A 20,067-nucleotide genomic window follows, 5' to 3' on the forward strand; every position below is an offset into this window, starting at 1 on the left:
AGGTCCCTTTGCACTCAGATTTCTGAATTCTCTCCCCATTTAGAAAATAGTCTATGTCTCTATTCTTCCTACCAAAGTGCATGACCTCACACTTCCCCACTTTATATTCCATCTGCCACTTCTTTGCCCATTCTCCTAACCTGTCCAAATCCTTCTGCAACCTCCCCACCTCCTCAATACTACCTGTCCCTCCATCTATCTTTGTATCATCTGTAAACTTAGCCAGGATGCCCTCAGTTCCTTCATCTAGATCATTAATGTATAAAGTGAAAAGTTGTGGTCCCAACACTGACCCCTGTGGAACTCCACTAGTCACCGGCCACCATCCTGAGAAGGACCCCCTTATCCCCACTCTCTGCCTCCTTCCAGACAGCCAGTCTTCTATCCATGCTAGTACCTTGCCTCTAACACCATGGGCTCTTATCTTACTGAGCAGCCTCCTGTGCGGCACCTTGTCAAAGGCCTTCTGGAAGTCCAAGTAGATAACATCCATTAAGGTGGGCAACAGCCTTCCTACTTGAAGGCCAATTGAGACCCTTAAGTAACCACGACTTGTACTCAGCCAGCTGTGGGTGAGGGACTTACTACGCGAGAAAACCACCTAGCAAACTCTGTCAGGTTTGCCTGCTGTCTAGTGTAGGCTGGGGTGGGGGGTTTGGGTGGTGGTAGGTGGGCAGGATTCAATGGCGTTCCTCAAAGGCCTGATTGTTGTACCGGCAGTGGCCACTGCTCTCAGTGGTACTGGCAGTACTGGAGAACTGTAAGCTTCTGATTGGCTGGCGACTCTTGGGGTGGGATTTCCATCCTGCTGGGGGCAAGATTGCGTGGGAGGCCCGATTGCTGTATTGGTAAGTATCTGATTGCCTGATAATTGTCTCAGGCCTCCTGGTGAGAAGCGACCTAGGGTTCCCGTCAGTTCTCCAATGCAATGGACCCCCATTGCACATTAAATTAGAATCAGATTCATTTATGACACAGGAGGTGGTCATTCGGCCCATTGAGTCCATGCCAGGTACCCGCCAAGCAATCCAGTCAGTCCAATCCTTGGCTAATCCCTGTAGCCCTGCAAGTTTATTTACTTCAAGTACCCATCTAATTTCTTTTTGAAATCATTGCTCATTTCTGCGTCCACCACTCTCGATGGGCAGAGTGTACCAGGTCATTAACACTTGCTTCATAAAAAATTTCTTCCCCACACTTCCCCTCATCTCTTGCCCAAAAGCTTAAATTCTTCTTGTTAATTCTGTTTCTCTCAACAGATGCTGCCTGTAGATATAATGAGCCTTACTTCCCATTAGATGTTACATATTAATTATTAATACAGTTCAAAAGCAATTATGTAAATAATGCACCAATGTGGTCAAAAGAATAAAAGGTATACATTACAGAGAATTGCCATACATTTAGCACCATGCACATTGCCCCTCCATTTCTTTTTTTTTCCTGTCCATGGACTGTACTTGTGGCAATCTCCCACAAACTAGATAAACTGTGTTATGGGAAATTTATGCTAGATAGAACCTAAATAGTGAATACTTAATTTCTTTACTTCCTCTGTGGAACATTATGATAAACTACAGAAATATTTTAATTTTATAATACCGCAGTAACATTTATATTTTATTCAGGGGGGAAAAAAAATCAGTTCTTACTTTCCTCTCCCCTGAAGTTGAACTCTTGAAGCTAGCACTTTGTTCAAGGGGCCAATCTTTCTCTGAGCCTGAACAGCTATTCGATCGTGTGAAAGGCATCAGAAATGTAGCCAGATCTTGTCCCAATATCGAAATATGCCCAAATTTCAGCCAGGGCTAATTATTTCAATACAAAAGCAAGAATTGCTGGAAAAACTCAGCAGGTCTGACAGCGTCTGTGGAGAGAAAGACAGAGCTAACGTTTCGAATCCGTATGACTCTTCGTCAGAACAAGTTCTGACAAAAAGTCAAATGGACTTGAAACGTTAGCTCTGTCTTTCTCTCCACAGACGCTGTCAGACCTGCTGAGTTTTTCCAGCAATTTTTGTTTTTGTTTCAGATTTCCAGCATCCGCAGTATTTTGCTTTTAATTATTTCAATACATGCTTTACCTATTGTTTGCTGTATGTTTACTGAATAAGACCAAATCATTGTTTCTTTTCTCCCAATAATTTGTATTGTAGCAGTAATTATAGGTAATTATCTAAAAGAACATCTGTGCAAATAGTAAAATTTTACTTATTAACTGAAATCCACTACAGGTATATCTTTAGTCTCCTGTCTTCAAACATCAGAGGAATAGATTATTTACAGCATTTGATAAAATTTGTTTTTTATTCATTCATCAGAAATGTTAGCTGCTCTCCATGGGCAGAATCTACTACCAGGAACAAATGCAGATCCCAGCCTGATGGTCGCAGCTACATGAATGGTATTGAGAACTTCCCGGAGGCAGCCAATTAAGCCACCGCCTCCGTGAGTGACCAATTAAGGATGCTCGGCAACCAGAGAACTGGCAGGCCCAATAGGAGGGCCCACAGCAATGTCTTGCTGACAGTCCCATTCGGAGAGGGGGGCACTGCTGAGGCAGGCAGGAAACCGCAAGGGCACCTCAAAATGGAGGCACCCTCTGGAGAATTATGGTATTTTTAAAGATCAGTCTGGTCACAGCTGTCAGGCCATCAGTGTAGATGGCAAGCCCTTCCACAGCCTGTGGCTGCAACTGTAGCCCCCTCTGGCATCCACTACTCCAGATGGGCCTGCCATCAAGTGGCCACCTCTAGGCACTTGGTGGGCTTTGGCCTCAGCAGGAAGTCTTTCTCCGACTGGCAAGATCCCAATACCTAAGTGGGCCCATAATTGGTTATAATTAGCTACCTGCAACTGTCAACCAGTAGCTGATGCCCATATTATCCTGCATCTGGCAAGACTGCTCAGAGGTGGAAAAACATCCAGAAGACAACACAATGTGCTAATTCCCAAGTTTTCTTCCATTCCCACCTTTTAACCTCCATGGGGCTGGAAAGGTTCTGCCTCATGTACATGTATCAAAGATGGAACAGGCTAAAGCAGTTAAAGACCTGCTGCCTCCCTTCAGTGCTGCTTTAGTAGCACTTTTTCTTGCCATTTCTAATTCCATCTGATTAGTTCCCTTAAAATTTCAGGGGCTCCAGGGAACCTGGTTCTTTCTCATTTGAGGGAATATGTCATCATGAAATGAAAAGCAAATCATCTAATAAAGTTCAGTGAAACAAAATTTAATTATATTGGTGATACAAGAACTATAAATGATTTACTTTCCCTAAGGCGTTTGTATTTCTTTAAATTGGGAAGTTTGGATGAAGGGCCTAGATCTATAATACAGGATAACAATTAAAGAGTAAAAATTAAAATGTAATTCAGGAAATAGAGATTAAAGTTATGCCAAACTTGGGTTTTAATGGCATGAAGATTGCAGGAAGAATACTTTTTAAATCTTGCCTATAAGAGAAGTTGATGTTATAAAAAGTTCACTTTCATTAATATAACTTACAAATTTTAGACAGTCAAATTATTCAGGCTATTTCTTTTAAGAAGGGTAATCGGTGGAGTTTCATTCAGAAAAGCTAGTTAAAAACTAGTTAAAGCTTTTTAAAATGCTGATTACTGTATATCTATTATATATTTAAAATGGTGAGAAGTATCAACAGGTAATAGTATTGCATCTGTAGGTGACACTGTGATTATATGTTTATGTCCTTGAGTGCCGCACACAGTCATGAATTAGACTCAAGCTCTTTACGATAATTCTAACTGCAGCACTCAACTCATTACCATAGTAGCTCTTTTCCTGGAGAAAAGACGACATCCTGATAAAAGCAAAAGAAAGGACTTGCAAACAAAAATCATATGTGAATGATCAAGACTTGGAATTGGAAGTATTGTGTCACAGTTTACAGATTATTCTAAATTTTGAGGTTGGGGGTGTTGACGAGTCATGCCATAAATACAAGGTAGCCATTAATACTTTGAAAATCAGCTTTTTTAGGCGATGGAAGCAGTCACGGCAATATACCCAGTACAACATCAATATATGATAAATCATCTAAGTGCTCAAATTGCTGTTGAACATTCAACATATTCATATGACTTTTTTTCCTGCTACTTACATGGAGGTTTTAATCAATTTAAAGCAAATTAGCTAACTCCTGTATTAAAGTAGGAGACAGACCAAAGTCACACAAATATGTTAAGTAACCATAGTTTCCAAGTTGCAGTGAAATGAAGTTTCCTCCCTTTAAAACCCACAACTACTCCACAAGAGAGGGAGAGCCACAGCCCTTTCAAAGTGGATGCAACGGCAAATTATCTTATGTTTCCTCTGTAGTAGTCAAAGTAGGAAGAAGTTATCACATTCATTGCTAAGAAATGCAAATCAAGAGTCTTAATAAAATTCCTCCAACTTTCCATAATGACATTGAATAAGAAATCTCCATTCCATCCAATTAAATGTTCTTTCCACATCCAGTACAAGTAGTCAAGACTATTCATATTCATACTTTTGAACATAATACACCAAGTTTACAGCAGCTCCCGTTGTCACTTAAGTATTCTTTATAAATTTTGTTTAAATTGTTCGAAGTTATATTGAGGAAAAATGGAGTTCAGTCAGAGTAGTCAGGGCAAAATCTTAAATTTGCTCTTCAAATGATATAAATCTGTATAAAGTAAATTACAGGAGGTCCTTTACAATATGGGTGACCTCCCATAAGATATCACCCTTAAATCACTTTGATTAGTATATGCAGCAGGCCATAAGATCACAAAGCCTGATCCTTAAGTCAGTTGGGAAATCAACTGAAAATCTGCAAGATTTTTTTTATAACAGTTTCAGAACTTTGAGACTGTGAGGGGTTGGTTAATAGTTGGCTATGAGACTTAGTCTATCAAATATATAGTTAGCTACTATTTGCAAAGTCTTGGTTAATTAGCCTGTATTCTGTGGAGACGAAATCACCAACCAGGCAATAGTATCAATAGCCTGAAACTACTGTTGTTGATAAGCACTGAATGGTTTCATTCAATGTTCATTAAGTGTTATTTTAAATCAGCTGAGCATATATTCTGCCCCAGAGGATAATAAAATGTTCAGAAATCCTTGACCTTGATTCAGCAGTCTCCCGACCATGAGGAGTAGTAACTTACATTTTGATATTTCAAGTTCTTCAAGCTTTCACCATTACATTCAATTATTTCCATCTATAAGACAGTGTGTGAAATATTGGGTTATATTTTCCTTGTTGATATCCTTTTTTGAACAACACGTAAAATCCTTATTTATGACATGCTGCCAAACGAGACAAAGTGCACCTGTAATAATGCTTCACCAACTTTCAGGCAGATAAATGAGTCACTTTGCTAACAAATGATGAAAAGTTCAGAATTGTATCTATTGAGTGTAAAAAAAAGTGTGGTTGGTTAATAGCAGAATGAAAATTGAGAAAATCTTGATTTCTCCATAAGGCCCTAGAAGTAAATGGAACTGTTATGTATATTTAGATGTACAGGAATAAAATGCTTCCTCTTAAATACTTGCAGCTATTTCCTTGCCTTAGTGTAAATTTAATTTTAGAAGTAAAGATTCCAATTCAAGTTACTTCGGATTTACAGAACCACATTTTTTCTCCTTTTTAAAAATTTTCGTGCATCATGGGCTTTGGCTTTCTTTGGGTCTATTGATTCCAGAACTTTGATGCGGCCCAGGATTCTGTGCCACACAGCATGGTGGCAGAAAAAATGGTCTGGTAGAGTTTGATTTTAGTCTTCAGCTTAATGCCATGCTGCTTCCATACATGATCATGGAGTCCGCCACAGGCGGAACGTACTTTCTGAATGCCTGCATTGGTATCTTCATCAATAATGAATCCAAAGAGAGCACATTGCCAAGTCAAGGTACAAGAATTTTTCTACAACCTTGAGACTGGTGCCATTTAATGGTTATGTCTGGTGCTTCATAGTGTGTGCCTTGTGCTTAGAATATTTTTGAGAAGTACCAAAAAGTCAGACAAGACTCCCAGGTCTCTCGATGCCATTCTGCAAACAGCCATGACAAGATGGATCACAGAACCTAACCTTCCCATTTTCCTTCACTTCCTCTATGGCAACACCACTCTACTTATCGCCTCTGCAAGTAGGTTGAGATCAGAAACTGAGTGAGGAATCATGGCTTTGCCCTACAATTAGCTAATATCCATGACTGCAGTAAATGCTGTTGAGGAATTTGTTACGAGATTTCTTAAGTAATTTGGTAAACCAATACAATGCCAATGTGCTGTAATAGCATATATAACACATATACTCTACAGGCTAAAGGACAGTAAAGATAAATGTATCTGCAACAAGGTTAAATGCCACATGAGGGCAGACTTGTATAACTCTATAAAGCAATCAAGCCAAAGTTACAGTTCAAATACAAAGTACACAAATTTTCTTGCTTTACCTGCAATTAAATATTAATAACATCAATTCCAGTTTAAAAAACAGGTTACCTGCCATCTCATTATCCAAAAGAACAAAACGTATTTATTGGAATGCTAAAGTAACAATTACATGAACACAAAAGTCTACAAATACAGTCTGTTCCCATGTAATCAGAATGAACTCAGATGGTGCACAAAGCTGTTTAGAAAATAATAAGCCACATTTCAGTATATCCTATTAAAAAATGGAACTTCATGTAGGAGTGGAAAATTGTACGACTATAAATGAATCACACCTATAACACAAAATGTTGTTTAATGCAATGAGCACCAAATCCTGTTGCCTGAGGAGTTGTTGTTTGGTGCATTAAATAAGATTTAATGGTATCCTATACAGGCTGGACATTTTGTACTATCGTATTCAATTCTATGAACAGTAAATTGTGTACAAATAAATTAACTTCAGAATGGAGGTATGCTAGTACTAAGACATCTTTTCAGGGTTGGACTTCACACTATAAGATTTCAAAAGAGTAGTTGCATAAGTACTCCCTTAATCTGTAGCCAGGAATTCTAATGACAGACACAGAGGTTGCCTGGCAACAGACTCCAAATGGGTGTTGTGAGCTATGCCTTCATCCTGCTGGCATCTGTCCAGACCTCACATTGGTTCATTATTTAATCTATAGAGCTGTTTCACAGTTCACAGCTGTGAAAAGCAAGCAGCATTGATCGATTTTTAACCTCTAACTGAAATGAGCTGCTCTGAAAGTAGTTTCACTCTGAGCAACTACAAATTTGGCTAAACACTGGTAAATCAGAAGGTCTTAATTATTTAAAATCTACACACGAAAAGACTATTCAGTCTAGCTGGTCTATGCAGCATTTATACTCCATTGAGCCTCCGCCTACTCATAATTAGTTCTCACCCTTCCCCTTTCTCACAGGAACAGGAGTAGGCCATTCAGCCCTTCATGCTTATTCCACTATTTTATTGGATTATTCATTTGTACATCAACTCTATTTATCCAGTTTTTCTCCAAATCCCTTGATATTTCTTCAAAAGTCTATTGACCTTGGTCTTCAAAATTTCAGTTGGCCAACCACCCTCAGTGTTTTGAGGAGCAAATTCCAAATTTCCAGTTGTATTTGTGAGAAAAAGCTTCCTGATTCCACTCCTAAAACATCTGCAATTTTCCAATGTCTCTATTCACAACTATTTGGACAATTATGAACATAATTGCAATATCCTGTTTCTTTCAATAACCCCAGAGTGGAAGCTATCAGGTCTTAAGAGATTTGGTCATTTTAAATCACATTAATTTTGTCCATTAACACATTTTCTTACTTATATTAAATTCACTAAGTTCCTCCTCTTGACTTCAAATTCCCTTACATAGCTGATATTTTTCCCTGTTTCTTTATTTCCTTCTCCACTTGAATGTATCACTGGTATTCGCTTCAACCATTGCATCTTGCAGCAAGTTTGACATTCTCATCACGATGTAAAGAAAGCCCGCAAAAAATCATACTTACTGAATTCTTTGAAGCAACAGAAAGAGTAGACAAAGCAATGCAATTGTTGTTGTATACTTGGACTTGTAGAAGGCATTTAATAAAGTGCGACACAAGAGACATGTAACAAAACTTAGTGTGTCTCAAGTCTGAAGTCAGGTAGCAGAATGAATTGAAAGATGGTTAGAAAATAGATGAGGTGGGATGGTGCTGGTGGGAAGTGGGGGTAGAACTCAAAGATTTAATGTATAGGCCAGAATTTTAATTGCCAACAGATGGCAGGTTCAAATACACGTTGTGGTGGGGGAGGAGAGGTTTAATGTCCAAAGCGTATTGGATCGGGAACTCGGCATGATTCTGCTCACTTCTAGATTTAACCCAGGCAGATTTTCAGGTTAGCAGGGAAGCCTCAAGGAGTTTTGGGTCAGCCATTTCAATATTTAAATTTCCAATTAATTGAGGATTTAACAAAACATTCTGGATTTAACAGCCAGCACCAGGTTTCCCGGACTGTGTGGAATGCAGCAAGGTCAACCAAGCAAGAGCACAGCAGGGGAGCTTCTTCAGTGAAACTGGCAGGCTGGGAAGCCTTCAAAGAGCAAAACAATAATTGTAGCCATTCCTAAATGAGGCGCTGCAGCTGCCACCACTTCATCTCACTGCTAGACATGGGATTTCCAACTCTTGGAAGTCAGTTCACCAGTCTTGGGCTTCATTGAGCTTGATATGCATTTACCTCCTGTAAGTCTTCACCGCAGCATGAGAGCAGCTAACACCAACAACACCGGAAGCACCAGCTATGTTCTCCACAGGCATCTAGAACAGTATAGGGCAGAGGGGGTAGAAATAAAGATCCAGCTTGAGGAGATGAAATCCCCAACACGGGGTCTACAAGCAGAATATAATCTCTATCAATGTGTGTGCGCACCAGTGACTCGTGACACTCAGGCTTTCACAGCCGGTCACTGCTGACATGTGCAGCCTCCTGGAACAAGACCTGCTTCCTAGTTAGGCATGCATTGTCAGTGGCTGTCAAGGCTATCATTGGAAAACCCCAATAATCATCCTGCTCTCCTGTCCCTGGTTGTCTGCCTTTCTCTGAAGTTCTGCACTCTATTTTCTCTCCTTGCAGTAGAAGAGAGAGTTGTGTGTGAAAATTGGATTGTGCGGAGATGGTGGAAGGCCAAGATTTGTAGTGGGTGACTGATGCATGGTTATACAATGGCACAAAGATGAGAGAGTGTGCATGCGCACCTGTTGGCTGTTCAGATGGGGATGTGAGGAGATGTCTCGATAGAGAGGAATGAATGCAGCTGAAGGGTGTGTTGGTCTGAGGAGTACTGTGCAGAAGAATGCTGGGAAAGTCAATGTGGGGTTGAAAGTGTTCTGACATTCACCTTTCTTGTCTTGAGGTCCTTGAACCTCAAGGGGCACTGAATCCAGGTCTGAGGGACCAATATTTCTGCAGCTCACTTGCTTGACCATGTCCATCCACACCTGCTTGGTGTGAATTCCTGCCTCCTTCCTCCCCCCATCCTTGGCAAACATCGCCTCATTTCAGACGTTCTGATTCTGCAGCAGGTAAAGAACAGAGACCTATTGGCTGCGGGGTGTGGGGTGGGGTGGGGGGGGTGGGGGGGTGACAGCCTTCTCAGGTCATTTTTCATTCTTGTGGTTGAAGCCTCAGGAATCAGTACAGTTCAGCCACTTTGACCCATGCCAGGGTTTGACTAGATTCCTGACCCACTATTGGCCTTCCTGCTGCACGTGGGTCAGTTAAGGTCATAGTTTCAAAATTTACACATGATGTCAAATTGTGAGGAATAGCTAATAACATGGGAGACATGAACAGGCATGTAGAGTGGGCATATAATAGAAATGTCAATTAAATACAAAGGGTGTGAAATGTTTCACTTTGGTAGTCGGTTTCTTATTCCTTGGAAGATAGGAAATTAAATAGGATAAGAGGGTCAAAGAGAACTAGTAGTAGAGATAATTAAATTGATATGGTCATAAACACTGCAAAGAACATCATTTGTTTCACTTTCTACCCATTGCCAACAAGGAGCAGAAAGAGTAAAAAAGTGAAGTCAGTGAGCAAATTTTACGATCATTATTAAAAGAAGCACTTAAGGTCCAGATCTTGTGGTGGGTGGTGAGGTGACTAATCATGACCTCAAAGAAAGCTACCCACAAAGATATGGCCATCTCTGCGGCATGTGTTTCCTTTCCTGACATTAGTTTGAATCTGGTTCCAAGCCAAGGACATCTCCATGCATTCAGCAACAGTGATGTAATTAAGAAAGGTAAGCAGCCAATCGCAATGAAGTATTCTCAAAGACAGCAAAGCAGGAAGTAATTAATACACCGATTGTAAAATTCAGTTTAACATGAAAAACAGAGAAAATAAATGCTTGGGACATACACATGGGATTAGTATAGAAGCTGATATATCATAAATGAGCATTAAAAGTCCTTTAAAAATGTGGGATTTTTAATAATGGTGAAACAACATTCTGCAAAAATAAAATAGTTTTCAAGGTCAGAAAGGTTTTTCAGCAGTAATTATGAATTTAGTATACAGTTAAAAACCCCCGTCACACACCATTCACCAAGACTTAACTTCGAATTTTTTTTTAAAACAGGAACACTAACAGCATAGAGTAACAGCTTTTTTTTAAATTCATTCATGGGATGTGGGCATCACTGGCTCAGCCAGCATTTATTGCCCATCCCTGATTGCCCTTGTTCAGGTGGCACTTAGGAGTCAACCATGTTCCTGTGGGTCTGGAGTCACATGTAGGCCAGACCAGGTAAGAATGGCAGATTTCCTTCCCTAGTGGACATTAGTGAACCAGATGGGTTTTTTATGAGAATCGGCAATGGTTTCACGGTCATCATTAGACTTTTAATTCCAGATTTTTATTGGATTCAAATTCCACCATCTGCCATGGTGGGATTCGAACCCAGATCTCCAGAGCATTACCCCTGGGGTTTTGGATTGCTGGTCCAGTGACAATGCCACTATGCCGTCACCACATCCCCCACACCTTTAAAATAATTGACCATAACTTCCGTGTGGTGGCAATCATAGTCGGATTGCCATTCCATTCCTATCTACTTACACTAAATGGCAGCCGCACCTTTCTTGCCTGACCTTCTGACTCGGACCGTCCTTCTGTTGAGTGCAGGGGAGTCAGGGGGAAAGGAAGCCAGACCCCTTTTTTACAGCACTAGCTGCCATAAAGCAGGTAGGTTTAAAGGTTCACCACTTTGAGAGGCCACTTTGAGAAGGGGGGGAAGGGGCGGTGGTGAGCAACATGTCTTTGGGGTACCTCCAGAGTACAACGTCCCGAAGGTCAGAAGTCATGAGTTATTAAAACATGTCAAGGCACTTCAAATGGGCATATAAAACAAGATATGACACTGAACCACATAGGGAGTTATTATGGCAGATGGCCAAAAGCTTGGTCAAAGAGGTAGATTTTATTGAGAATGTTAAAGCCCCAATAGAGGTGGGGCAATTAAAATTGTGGATGCCCAAGAGGCCATCTCTGGGTCAAGTACGACACCTGGTTGCAGACAGTCCAGTTCAACCTAACACAGCAGTCAGGGACACAAATGGTATCAGTGACCAGTGAATGGGCTTTGTAGTGACGACTGGAAATAATGGCTTCAGTCATCCCCATATTTATTTGGAGGAAATTTCTCCTCATTCAGTATTGGATGTCTGCCATGTAATCTGACAAGTTAGAAACAGTGTACATGTGAAAACTGAAGTCACTGAAAGGCAGCATGCATATGACAAATAGAAAGCAGCCAAGGATACATCCTTAAGGCCACCAGAGTTAATGGTGCGAGAATGGGAAGAGAAGCAATTGCAAGCGATTCTCTGGCTATTGCTAGATAGATTAGAATGGAACCAGATGATTGTAATCCCACTCAGTTGGATGACAGAGGGGTGTTGGAGGAGGATGGCATGGTCAACCATGTCAAAGGTTGCAAACATGAGAAGGATGAGGGAGGATTGTCTAGCACTCTTAGTCACATGTCATTTGTGACTTTAAGAGCTATTTTAGTAGTGTGACAGAGGCAGAAACCTGACTGAAAGGATTCAAACATGGAGTTCTGAGAAAAATGGACATGGATTTGGGAGGTGACTACATGTTCAAAGATTTTGAGGAAGAGAGGCATGTTGGAGATGGCATGGTAGTTTGCAAGAAAGTTGGGGGTGAAGGGTTGGTTTTTTGGAGGAGTGTTGATGGAAGATTTGAAGGAGAGGGACGGAACCTGAAGGAAGGGAACCATTAACAGTATCAGTTAACATTGGAACCTGGAAGGGAATTTGGTTGGTCAGCAGTTTCATAGGAATAAAATCAAAAGAACAGGAGGTGGATCTCATAGACAAAATGAGCTCAGGAAGCTCATGAGGGGAGATAGGAAATAAAGTAGAGAATGATGAGAGTTCAGAGCGAGGGTGAGGGGTAGGGGGGTGGGAGAGGAGAGGTGGGGGAGGAACTTTGGCTCAATGGGCTAGGGGAAGGAAAGGCCAAGGCAATTGATCGGATAGTTTCAATCTTCGTGACAAAGAAGGTACCAACTGCTCCACTGCTGCATGATGGTTTCCTTTGGTGTAAAATCGTTGAACTATAGAACGAAACCCAGTGGCAGGCAAGGCTTGGTCAAGGTTGATGCAGATTTCAGGAGTTGTGGGAGGAGAAGGGGAAAGTGGAGGGGTGGGGGGGGAGGAGGAAGCGGAGAAGGGGGAAGTGGGGGCAAAGGAGGCGGGGGAAGGTCAGTGACAAAAAACAACTGGCAACAGGCTGGAAGATCTTTGTGGGGCCCTGAAGAACATTTCTGCTACTTAAGGCCCCACAACAATCCAAAAAAAAAACAAAATATTTATCCTTTTGGAGAGGCCTGCTGCAGTTTCTTTAGGGGCCACTTGGAAAAAGTAGGAAAAGCATGCACCATGCACACATCACTCATTTCTCCACACGACAGCATAGTGCCCTACAGCAGGTATTGAATGCTGATACTTAAACAGCTTCCTGCCTGTTTCAATTGCAAGAGCTAGATGTCCATTTAAAAGCCTGTCTAAAAATTAATTCCAGCAGGAAAATGGGTGTAGAATGCTCCAACCATATTTTCTTCTGCTTACGATATAAAATTGGCCAGTATATATGAATGTACAGATAAATATACTTTAGTTGAAATCTACAACAGCTGCTTAAAATATACATATGAATGTACTTGTTTGAGAATTCAATCAATAGAGGTTACTATAATGGAATAGCTAGTTTAACACAACTATTAGATCGGTAGAAAAAAAACATGTAAGCTATGGGTCACTCCGAGCATTGGTGAAATGGTCTAGTCCATTAAATCATAATTTAAACCCTCAGTAAACATACAATAATGATGTATATGAAATAACTGAATTCTCTCTATTAAAACGATTAAACAAAGCGAGAAACTTATAATTACTGAGGCAGCCTAGTAATTGTTTGGAGAAAAGTAAAATAATCAATCGGCTCTTCAATTATAAATAAATTGCATTTGCTTGCCACAGTGGAATACACAGGAGGAAGAAAAAGTGTTTTGTATATTAAAAAAATCTAGATTGGTTTTTGGGTACTTCACAGATGCTAACTGACCTGAGTATTTCCAGCATTTCCTGTTAATATTTTACATTTCCAGCGTCTGCAATATTTTGCTTTTGTATTCAAGTTATAAGGGTTGGCAAGAAAAACTTGAACACTTCAAGGACAGCATTGAGCAGGGGCATTGTAAAGGGAAAGGTACGAAACAATATATAATAAAAAATTCCACGATTTTAAATTAAGTTTGAACTGAAGGAGATGTCAGGATTGATCTAGATATAAGCTGTCCGAAGTAAATTCAGGACTGATCAATCTGAAGTAGTTAATATCTGGATGAGTCTTTGTGAAGGCTCTGAAATTATTCAAGATATGTTAGGTCATATAAAGATGTGTGCATGGGAGGGTGCTTTCTGTGGATAAATGAGCTTGTGGTTCAAACTAGATATATAACACAAGCTGAAACTACAGCAAAATACTGAAGGGGTGCTGCATTGTTGGAGGTGCTGTATTTTGAAAGAAAAGCCAAAATAAGTCTCCTGCATATTCGGGTGAATGTAAAATATCATGTGGCAATTTGTTTGAAGCGAAAGGAGTTCTACTGGTGTCCTGGCCAACATTTATCACTCAAACAACACTACCAAGAACAGATGATACTGTTTTTGTGGGACCTTACTTATGTGACAATGATGAAAACTTCAAAAAATAATTTATTTACTTTGAAATTTCCTGAGAGTATCATATAAATGCATGTATATATACATACTGAATGGCTACTCTTTATATCTGTAAAAGGTTCATGAGCAAATTCTGAACTGATGACATGAACCTACCTCTTGATTATTAAGATCACGAACCAATGATAAGTGTTGCTTGTCCATTTCATTTAATCATATTAATATTTCTCAACTTTGAGGAGCTGCAGTGATGTAATGTTTAGGAATTCTGAAGCATTGTCTTAGAATGATAGAACACAGGTCCACGTGTTCCAGGTGCACCTATGGTCACAGACAGATGTTCGGGCACTCTTCAAATGATGCAGTGCAAGGAAACCCTAGATAGGAAAAAGGGGAAAAGTCGATTAACTAAATAAGTATAACATACACAACATAAAATTATCATTGTCCCAACCACGAGGTAGGAATGGGAGGGCATCTGTTAAAGTATCATGGGACATTTCTAACCCTTTGTTAAAAATGCAACAGATCCAGCAAATCTCATTGTAATGGCCACTCCTGGGTGTGATAGATGCCAGTGCTATTCTCCCTTGGCAACAAAATAAACAAAAATTGGCTGTGAGGTTGATAGAGAGGAAGAAACTGTAAACTGCAGGAAGATATCAATGGAAAGCAAGTGAGCAAAAAAAGCAGCAAATGGAATTCAATCCGGAGAATAGCGAGATAATGCATTTGGGGAGGGCAAACAAGGAAAGGGAATGCACAATAAATGGTGGGATTCAGACAAGTGTAGAGGAACAGGACCTTGGAGTGCATGTCTAAAAATTCCTGAAAGTAGCATGACAAGAAGATAAAGGTGTCTGGAAGGCATAATCGGATACTTTTCTTCCCATGCTGAGGCCTAGAATATAAGAGCAGGGTAGTTATGCTCAAATTGTATAATTGTACAAAACAGCTAGAGTACTGTCTACATTTTTGGTCACAGCATTACAGGAAATATGAGATTCAACAACAACTTATTTATATTGCACCTTTCACATAATAAAAGACACTTCACAGCAGTATTATAAAACAATATATGACAACGAGCTACATAAGGAAATATTAGGTCAAATGACTGGCAAAAGGAGGAAAGCGAGGTAGAGGGGCAGCAAGGTTCAGGGGTGGACAAGGCAACTGAAGTCACGGTTACCAATGGTGCAGCAATTAAAATCAGGGATGCTCAAGAGGCCAGCAATAGAATCAGAAAGATGTTGCCAATGAGTTAAAAATTGACATAATACCAAAGGATATGAGGAGGGCGACTAAAAGTTTGTTCAAAAAGGAAAATTTTAAGGAGGGTTTTAAAGGGGAGGTAGAGTGATAGAGAGATTTAAGGAGGTAATTCCAGCACTTAGGAACTCAATGGCTGAAGGAGATGTTCTTGAGTTTGAGAAACACAATTCTGACCTCTTTCTTTCTTCTAATTTTACCCATTAATGTGTTTTCACGATACCCTTCAACCTTCTGATTTCTGACTCTGAATGATCTGTCCTTAACCAAGACCTGATTCATCTCTGGCTCTGCTTCTCAGTGAACCTTGAGATGAGCAGTATGCTAAATTCTTGCATTGGCTTCAGCTGCACATCCATTGCTTCGACCAAGAGTCTGCTCCCCACACAGCAAACCCTCTCACCCATCTCCAATATTCTCCCTCTGCCCAGACCCTGTCTCTGTCTTCTTATCCTCTCTTTAGCTTTTCATTGAGTACTGAAGGCCTGATATCGGCTATCTCCATTTCTCTGATTCTCCCCTCACTCACTCTAATGTGGCTCCCTCTGAACTTGCTGCACTCAGTTCATCGAGTCCAACCCTAACAAAGGTGATGAGGTAGTTATCTGGCATATTGATCTTTACATTGCAGAGGTATTTGAACGCCAATTCTCTGACATGTCTTCCTACCTCCCACTGGACAATGAACCACCACTGAACATCAAGCCATTGTCTTCAGGCCTTTCACTGACCTCATCTCCTCTGGAGATCTTCCCTCCAGCCTCATACAACTCTGAACAGCTCACATCTACCTCCATCCCAGAACACACAGCCAGGATTTCCCTGTTGGACACATCACTTCAGACTATTTTTGCCACACAGAACTGATTTCTTCCTTTCTCAACTCTAACCTTGCTCCCCTTGTCTAGTTTCTTCCCACCTACATCTGTGATTCTTCCGATGCCCTCCATCATTTTAACAATTTCCAATTTCCTGGCCTTAGCCATTATCCCTTCACCATGGACATCCAATTTCTCTACACCTCTAACCGCTATCAGGGCATTCTGAGGGCTCTCAGCTTCTTCCTTGAACAGAAATTCAAACAGTTTCCATCCACCACCATCCTCCTCCTCTGCCTGGCTGAACTACTTCTAACATTGCACAACTTTTCCTTTAACTCAACTTCCTTCCTCCAAATAAAAGGTGTTATGGGTACCCACATGGCTCCTAGATGTCTCTGCCGTTTTGTGAGATATGTAAAACAGTCCTTATTCCAGTCCCACACAGGTTAGGTGTTTTACAGCTTCCCAGACTTAAAATTGTATTTAACAATTTCAGACTGTAGCCTCAGCTCCCATTTTGTTTCCTTTTTTCTTTGCTGGTTTCTCATTCTGCCATTCACACCACTTCTAGGCACATCTTTTTGTTTCTTCACTTGTCCCGTTGCCCCTTTGGCCTTGCACCACTAAATCTGTCTTCCATCCTATTAAATGCGTTTCTTTTTGTTTTTTCCCACCTCCTTTGACTTACTTAAAACCTATTCCATCTCTAGCTTTTCCCGATTCTAATGAATTGCGAAACGTTAACTATGTTTCTCTCCCCACAGATACTGCCAGACCAGCAGTTGAATACTTGCAGCGTTTTATCACGGCAACTTTTCTTACTGCATTGAGTCAGCAGATGTCTCCAGAGACATCAACAATACAAGGCAACGGAAAACCGAAGAGTAAGTGTCACTCAATAAACCCCCTCCCTCCCCTGCAGCCAGTAGGCCCACCTTTAACCACCTGTTAAAGCTGAGGAACCAGAAGAACAGAAAACCTCGCATGATGGGAGTTGTAGTCGTTCCTCTACCTCCTTTATTGCGCACGGGACTACAGATCCCAGAATGCAGTATGACAATCCCCCGCCCCTTGCCCCCACAATGAAGGTGCGTCATCGTGGCCCCCTGGGAGGGGGAGGTGAGAGTGAGGAGGAGAGGGGGCGGGGCTGCATCACCATGGCGATGAGCGCGAGAACGGGATGATGATTGTAAAAAAAGATGACGTCGGTCTCCCCTCCCCCCGCCCCACAAGGCTTTGCAAAGAAGAAAGAACTTGACGGTGAGAAGATGGAGCATTAGGGAGAGTCGGTGGCGCTCGGGGAAGGAAAGGAAAGGAATAGGAAAAGAAGCAGGAAACGGATCCGAATAATTCAGGAGAGGGGGGGTGTGGGGGAAAGCGACACAACCCGGTGGCTTCTATATGTTCGCGTCCCGCCTGTCGTTGTGCTGAGAGAAAAAAATAACGACGAGGATGGCTAGCGCCAGTGGTTCGAAAGCGGAATTTATCGTCGGTGGAAAATACAAACTGGTCAGGAAAATCGGCAGCGGCTCGTTTGGTGATATCTACCTGGCGATTAACATCACCAACGGGGAGGTGAGTGAGTGTGGGATGGGGGTGGGAGGAGAGAGATTCCACCCTTTTTACCCCCCAATGTTAACGGCTGGTGCTGTTTGATCACCTACTGACCAGTGTTTTAATTATTATCCTCTTCCCTTTCTCTTTTTTTTACCCCGTTTTTCCCTCCCTAACCTTTCTAGGAGGTGGCAGTGAAATTGGAATCACAGAAAGCGAGGCATCCTCAGCTTCTCTATGAGAGCAAACTGTACAAGATCTTACAGGGAGGAGTCGGCATCCCTCACATCCGGTATGTTAAATTGATAAACTTTTTTCTGGTTTGGTTTGATTTGTCTTTGTGTGTGTGTTTTTTATGTAACAATTGCCCCTTTTTTAAGCGTTTGTGCGGTAGGCCACCTCCCTCACCCCCCCCCCCCCCCATCCCCCTCTCCTCAGCTCAGTCAAAAGGCTGGTGAGAAACGTGTGGCGAAAAATGCCTGTTTCTGTTATATAATTTTGTTTTAATCTCGCTTTTAACTAATCGAGACTAGTAATTGGGGATTCGGATGCGACTATTTTCAAATAAAAGATTGAAGTTCGTCTCAGGCGATCACTTTTTGTGGCCTACCCTACCGACACTGTGGTCTCCTTTTTTTCTGAGCTGCGATTTCCCCACCCCCAAACTCTGGCAGCCAGTACCCTTTGCCTTTTGAAAATCAGTCCACGTAACATCACATTTTTAAAATTGTATTCTCGGTGTTTTTTTTAATTGTGTTCTGACATGTACAGTGCAGATGGCTGCGTGGAATGGCTGCTCTTTTGTTGTGTTTTGTACGGACATGTCATAAAATGGCGGATCGACGTGATTAGGAGCAAGTTTCATCCTACAGGATTTATATATTTCCTCATGGTAGCCCCGGTTATCCCGTGTAATTTCCGACAGCCGGGATACTTACTTATAATCGGTACGAGCTGTAAGTTTCAAAAAAGGCAGGAGGTCTCTTTTGCTGGTTGACTTGAAACAACGGAGTTTTTGTGCTCTGCAACTTTGACTTAAGTTAAGGGACTTAAGGCTGCTTGATGTCTCCGTTCACTAAAGCCAGTGAAGCTCCTGTGCAGTTTGTTTGAGTAATAAGTGAGGAAAGAGTATGAAGCTCAAGAAAAATATGGAAAATTGCAGGGGAAAAGTGGAAATCCTGCGGTTTGGGTCAGCTGTTTTTTTAAAGAAAAGAAGTGTAAAGAAAAATCTCTGAGTGATATCAAACCAAAAGTTTTCACAAATATTGAGTAATAAAGGATAATGTAGGCCCATTACATGCAGGACACTATAGTAGGCAATAAGGAAATGGAGTGCTTGTTATGTAAGTACTTTGTATCTGTTTTCACAGTTGAGGAAGAGAACCAAAAGTACAAGGAATCTTAAAATTCACCCGTTGGAACTTAGTGGATCTAATACAAGTTTATTTAAAATCGAAAGATATTAGCATTTAAGATGGTTTCTACCCCTTAGTATTCAATTTAAAAAGTTACGAAGCATTAGATTTAGGATTAGATTTGTGCCTGTGTATTGGAAAATGACTCCATTATGTAAGAAGGGACAAAGGAAAACCAGTTAATAAGGCCTGTCCATTTAACGTCAGTTGGAGAGTTGCTGGTGTCTTTCAGAGATGATGACTGAGCAATGTGACAAATATGAACAGCACAGAATGGGCATGTATTTGTGATGGGTAAGTCCTGAGCTATTTTTTAAGGTCGATGACATAGTGAACGTGTTGTTGGGGCTTCCAGAAGGTACTTGCTGAGGTTTTCGACATTAAAAAAATGCACAGAACTGGCAGCAATGAGAACAGAATTCTGGAAATACACTGCAGGTCAGGCAGCATCTGTGGAGCAAGAAGTAGTTAACAATTTTAAAAGGAACATTTCCTGGTTGGATTTGAAAAGTGGCGGTGCCCAGAGATTTGTATCGTTGAAGGAATAGGGTTGGAGGTGAACATCCAGATTGTCAGAATGCACCAAGTTAGTAGGCACAATAAGTTGTATGGACCAGTACAAAATGGACAAAACTATGGCGGATAAGTATTCAGTGTACGACAGTGTAAGCTCATTGACTTTCAATCTGAGAACAAACTGGAAAATTTTCTTAACAATTAAAAATTGTGGAAAAGCAAAAGGATTTAAGGTTCCTAGCGGGACACAATTAAAAGCTAGTGTAC

At 41.0% G+C, this 20,067-nt stretch overlaps 2 protein-coding genes across 7 annotated transcripts in view; one reads left to right on the plus strand and one right to left on the minus strand.

Moving 5' to 3' along the window:
• arhgef37 (Rho guanine nucleotide exchange factor (GEF) 37) overlaps positions 1-17,335 on the minus strand; it is a 170,137-nt gene extending 152,802 nt beyond the window's left edge. Inside the window, exons 1-2 of one of the 4 annotated variants that reach the window (XM_078550727.1) lie at positions 17,261-17,335; positions 14,379-14,599 (exon numbers count right to left, since the gene is read on the minus strand). The gene's annotated coding sequence lies outside the window, so the exon portion shown is untranslated. Of the gene's footprint in view, positions 1-14,378; positions 14,600-15,026; positions 15,124-16,693; positions 16,852-17,003; positions 17,162-17,260 lie in introns of those variants that run through there. The other 3 variants (XM_078550726.1, XM_078550724.1, XM_078550725.1) reach the window with 3 other exon arrangements.
• A 200-nt stretch (positions 17,336-17,535) lies between these two features.
• Positions 17,536-20,067, plus strand: part of csnk1a1 (casein kinase 1, alpha 1) — a 55,664-nt gene continuing 53,132 nt past the window's right edge. Inside the window, exons 1-2 of one of the 3 annotated variants that reach the window (XM_078550734.1) lie at positions 17,536-17,890; positions 18,055-18,161. In XM_078550734.1, coding sequence (XP_078406860.1) covers positions 17,768-17,890; positions 18,055-18,161 — 230 coding nt within the window. In that variant the 5' untranslated portion in view covers positions 17,536-17,767. The remainder of the gene's footprint in view (positions 17,891-18,054; positions 18,162-20,067) is intronic. The other 2 variants (XM_078550733.1, XM_078550735.1) reach the window with 2 other exon arrangements.

Source organism: Cetorhinus maximus, chromosome 10 (assembly GCF_964194155.1).
Source record: "Cetorhinus maximus chromosome 10, sCetMax3.hap1.1, whole genome shotgun sequence".
Taxonomy (NCBI): domain Eukaryota; kingdom Metazoa; phylum Chordata; class Chondrichthyes; order Lamniformes; family Cetorhinidae; genus Cetorhinus; species Cetorhinus maximus.